Below are 4,919 nucleotides of genomic sequence, written 5' to 3'. Positions count from 1 at the left end.
GGGGGGTGAGGTGTTTTTGAACCCTTTTCCACTTGTAACGTCGGTGCGAACTCGCGAACAATTGTAATTCAAGATCGTTATCATTAAAGACAATTAGCGGAGCATATAAATACAGCGTATCTGTGCTCCGTCGGGTGTAACAATCCTCGTGCTCAAGCCATTCCGACTATTTAATTAATGTTTTCCTTGGGTTAGGCGGGGGGATTTATTTTTATTTACACTGGGTACGTGAGCTGTCTCAACGTCTTATGGGTTTTCCTTCGTGCAGCTTTGATTGTAGTGTTAGGGAGTGTTTAACATAAGAAAATTAATTTTGTGGAATTTTCAAAGGGAATAGAAGATTCGATGCACTATTAAACAGTTTGTGGAAATTTTTATCGAGTGACAGTTCCACTGGAATTTCAAGGAATTTCGTCGTTGTGGATTGAAGCTTTGGTTGAAAATCAATGAAAACTATTAATTTCAGGTTGATTGTTTCATGAAAATTTAGAGAATGCTATTTGAAAAAAAAATAAAACTTCAAATTTCAAATTGTTGAGCAGCGAGGAGGCGAGAATTCTTAAACTGAGTTAATTTATTTTAGAAAATTCAATGGAACACGGGAAAAAATTGAAATTTGAGTAAACAGATCAATGGTCATTACCAAATTACTGTGAATTTTCAATTGATTAAAAATTCAAGAATATATTCGCTTGATTTGCGAATTTGTATTCATTTTAATGAAAAAAATTTTTTTTTTAATCACAAAATTAGTTGAAATTCCAGTGGGATTGTAATGCAATACAAAATTCCAAGAAACACAGCAATAATTTCCCCCAATAATTTTAACAATATATTGTAAATTCACAATTCGTTACAAAAATAAATGGAAACTGTAAATTTCAGATTAATTATTCCATAAAAATTAATATTCATCAGGAAAATTCAAATAAATTTTGGAATTTCGTAATTATTTCTCTCCTAAATCGGTTATTACCACTAAAATTTCCATAAAATACCAATTTTTTCACAGTTGGATTTCATCTTGAATTCAAATCCGTAACACTGAAAATTCACCTATTTAAATTTCAAGAAAAATCCAACAGTACAGGCCATTACGTAGTAATAAAAAAATAATGACTTTGTATAATGATCGCTGAAGCCGGGAGATTACGGAGAGGAAGATATACCAGTGACGGACAAGCGATGATGAGAGGGAAACATCAAAAAAGAGAAATTCCGATAGTCCCCTCCTATGATATCTCTTAGACGACACTTTGAGACACAACTTTTTTTCCCTTTCAGTACTCCATCTTCGGCCTGATTTCATGGACGTGAGTTATCACGGAAACATATTGCAGCTCAATTATTCACTCCCGAAACACTGGAATAAAAAGACAATCTCGCTGGACGTCGTAGTGATAATTATAACACTCTCCGTGTAAAAGTCCCTGTGCGGATCGACAAACGTCTGGGGATCGCGTGAGGGAGGTCATTATCACGCACATCAGGGAATATAATAGATCAGAGAATATCACCTCCTTTGCATCTGCGATCATCCTCATCCCTGTCTTTGAATTTTTCGTCTTCTTGTTATCATCTTGTTGTATCCGGTAGCTCCTCCCGAATGGGGCTGTCATGAGGAGCATAATGATTCTCGTGATAGTGACACGCGTTCCCATCAGACTGGTCCACCTGTCGAAGGTGCCATTCTCTCAAATCGTTCAAAAGAAGAAGTGCAAGACAATTTCGCTACAAAACGAGTGTCTGAAGTTCCCTTTTTTAAGAGATGTCTTAAATGTGGTGACTTGTATGTCAAGACATTATAAGAAGGTCTTGTCCATCAAACATTTCACTTTTAGCCGGAAAAATATATTGTTTCAAGACATTCGAAATTTCAGTTATTCCAAAGATCGCTGATACACTGTTAGAAAATTACTCCTGAAATTTCAAGTAAAAAATCTTGAAATTTTTAGCAACCCCTCATTCCCACGAAATTTTCATGTATTTTGTTATTAAAAAATCAGTTGAATTCTGGAGTATTCAATGGAATTGCAATTTTCAGGTCCACATGATAATGACAATTATTAAATAATTTGAAAATTCAGATGGATTTGATATTAAATTTCCGCAATGAATTTGAAAATTCTAGATGTCATTGAAATATCAGAAATAATTTAACATGGAAAACCCAATTATTCTGGATGAGAGATTCCTCCAACCATTTGATCTCAAATAGAATTCCAATTCACACCATTGAGAATTCAAGTGCAACTATTACTCAATTTTCAAAAAATTTCCAACAGATTTTTGTGTCTGATGTCTTGCGAAATACGTGAACAGATGATGGAGATACGTGACGAGGAATTGACGTTTTTTACAGTCGTTAGTGGAATACTTCTCTCAGGATGGGAATTTCGACGATTCAATTTGTTGGTTACACTCAAGCGAGAGGTTTCGGTGCCCCAGGGCCCGGCGCTATCCACGACGACACGCAAGCATTACCTCCGCACATGGGAGTCTCTCATTTTTCCCCCCTTCTCTGCATAGTGCTGCACCACGCGGGATAGGCAAGACATCAGTGCATCAGGGTGCACGAGGTAAGTGTTTGAAGGGAAAAAAGCAAGATGAAGAGAGTGAGTCGAATGCATGTGGCAAAGCCCAAGTGGAATGAAGACATCGAATGTTTGAGTGTGTGCGGTTGAGAGAGAATAAAGATAGAAGTTTTGAAAAGGGACTAACGACCGGCAGTTAACGGCGGCTCTTAAATTGCTGGTTGCCTTGCTGCATCTTCCACGGACGGCTTGGGCTGAGAATTATTAAACTGTAGTTTAGTTTAAATTAAGTTATTACCCCCGAGCCGGCTTGTTTTGTTCTTTCTTTTCAAAAGGATTTTTCTTACTTCCATCCTCTACCATCGGGAGAGGGGGCTTCTTACCTCCTCATCAACTTCACCAGCTTCATCCCTATTTTCATATATGATCCTCTAGTCTTATGCAAAGGTGTACGCAAGCATGTGCCTTTGAATTTCACACAATTTCTTGCACAAAATTCACAGATTAAAAGGCAGTTAGTTTTTGCTCAGCCCTTTACATATTTACAGACATCGTGATTGATGCCTTTAGGGTGACTTTTACCGAGAATGTGGCTCATTTTAAAATTATTTGTAGTCTTTCGATTTGAGGGATAATAGTGCAGTATTATTTCCTGTCATTATTTAACGATTATGAGATTGACAAAAAGTTCTTGCAGGATCATTATGCTCCTGAGAATGCTTCATGCCATAGTAGACTGCTGTCTTGTCTCAAATTTGCCTTCAGGTCTTTTGAGAAATCAGGGAGGAACACCGGGAAATCTGTTGTTTGCTTGCAGGTGGTTTTTCTGACATCTGCTGTTCAAAATCCAAAGAAAGATGAGTGGCCCCAATTTGAGATAACCGGTCTAATTATGAGCCAGTTGTGCTGCCGTCACGAAACCTCATAGAGAGAACACCCCATTATTCTATTTTTCGTAATGACAGCTATCAGATCTGTCAGCAGGTCTGATCACTGATTGATTTGGGTACAAATTCATCATCCGAACGCATCAAACATCTACTTAAAACTAATGTATTCTGAGCACCCATAAAAAAAACAGCTAGACAAGCCGGCGAGAGTAAAGCGCACACAACTCTGGAAGAGTAAAGAACCTTGAGCAATAGCATGAGTGCTTCTGGTTTACTGCTCATGAGAATAAACAGCGCAACAGAAGGAGGGAGAAGTCTTGCGAATGGGATCACGTAAAAAACAGATTTTCACCCCAACTGGGTGGAACGTGAGGCTCGTCCGTCGGAATGATGGGAGCGGGTCTGTATAGTGTGAAGATCTGACTGAAAGCATATAGCTCCTGTGCCCCCTCCCCTCCCCCCGTCAGCAGTAAGTGATCCCGCGAGACTGGTGGGAAAGATTTTATGATTGACCGCGTTACCGGAATCCCGGAGGATCGTTTTCTCGGACATTGTTCTTGATTTCCCTGGAAATCCCCTCGTGATGATCGGCGCGGATCGACGGAAAATGTGGACAGGGCCATTTGTCAATGAATGACAGAACGATTAACATCGGAATTCGATACTCTAGACTGCGCCTGATTATCTGACCTGAATAATTTGACCCTGACATTTCCACTCATCTTAGAGAACAAGTATTTGTCGTGTTCAGTCACTTCCCCAGATGAGGACCTGAGAAATCATCTTATAACCCATTGTAATACCTTTTTTGTCGTCATCGTCATCGGGATGATCACCAGCATGATGAAGATGATGTGCTCCTGGATGATGTGCTGTCATACCCGGCACCAGTGGATGACTCCCGAGCGCCGGATGTGGATGATGTGGATGATGATGACTGAGAAATCTGACAGCAGCAGCAGCGGCCTGATGCTGCGCCTGCATTGTCTGTTGCACCTGACTCTGTACATTGCCAAGTACAGCATGATGTGGTGGCCATCCCAGGTGAAACGGAAATACAGGTGTCGCCCTCTGGAACAGCCTTGCTGGAGCCAGCAGTGAGCCACCAGTGCTGGCTGTTCCTCCAACAGGAGGCGGTGGGAACGACAGACCACCTCCTGGTTCCAAAACCATATTGGGCACCAACGTGACTATTTTTGGGATTGCCACCCCGTCGGGGACACTATTTCCTCGATGATATTGACACTTGCATTTATCACTGAGTTCTTTTGATCCCAAGGTGATTACAAATGTTTCCTCTTGTCGTTGACATTCAGATGATTTGGTGAGTCTCGTTCGCCGGATGAATTCAGACTCACTCGTGGATTCATGCGAAAGATTTGGCAGAATCTCAGGTCTTGGACTGTGGACTGGGATCCGACGGCTGGCACTCAAGCCTTTCACAAATACTTTTACCTTCTTGGTTTCAATTAACGGTGCTGGGTTCCGTTGCAAA

General features: G+C 40.5%; 1 protein-coding gene across 1 annotated transcript in view; it reads right to left on the bottom strand.

Moving 5' to 3' along the window:
• LOC107040126 overlaps window positions 1-4,597 on the bottom strand; it is a 22,203-nt gene extending 17,606 nt beyond the window's left edge. The window contains exon 1 of the mRNA XM_015260099.1: window positions 4,228-4,597. Coding sequence (XP_015115585.1) covers window positions 4,228-4,597 — 370 coding nt within the window. The remainder of the gene's footprint in view (window positions 1-4,227) is intronic.
• Window positions 4,598-4,919: the final 322 nt, after the last annotated feature.

This window comes from Diachasma alloeum, unplaced genomic scaffold, assembly GCF_001412515.2.
Source record: "Diachasma alloeum isolate Michigan unplaced genomic scaffold, Dall2.0 Dall_scaffold_00176, whole genome shotgun sequence".
Classification (NCBI taxonomy): Eukaryota; Metazoa; Arthropoda; class Insecta; order Hymenoptera; family Braconidae; genus Diachasma; species Diachasma alloeum.
Note: the sequence above shows the minus strand (reverse complement) of the source record. Positions and strands in the feature narration are given on the sequence as shown.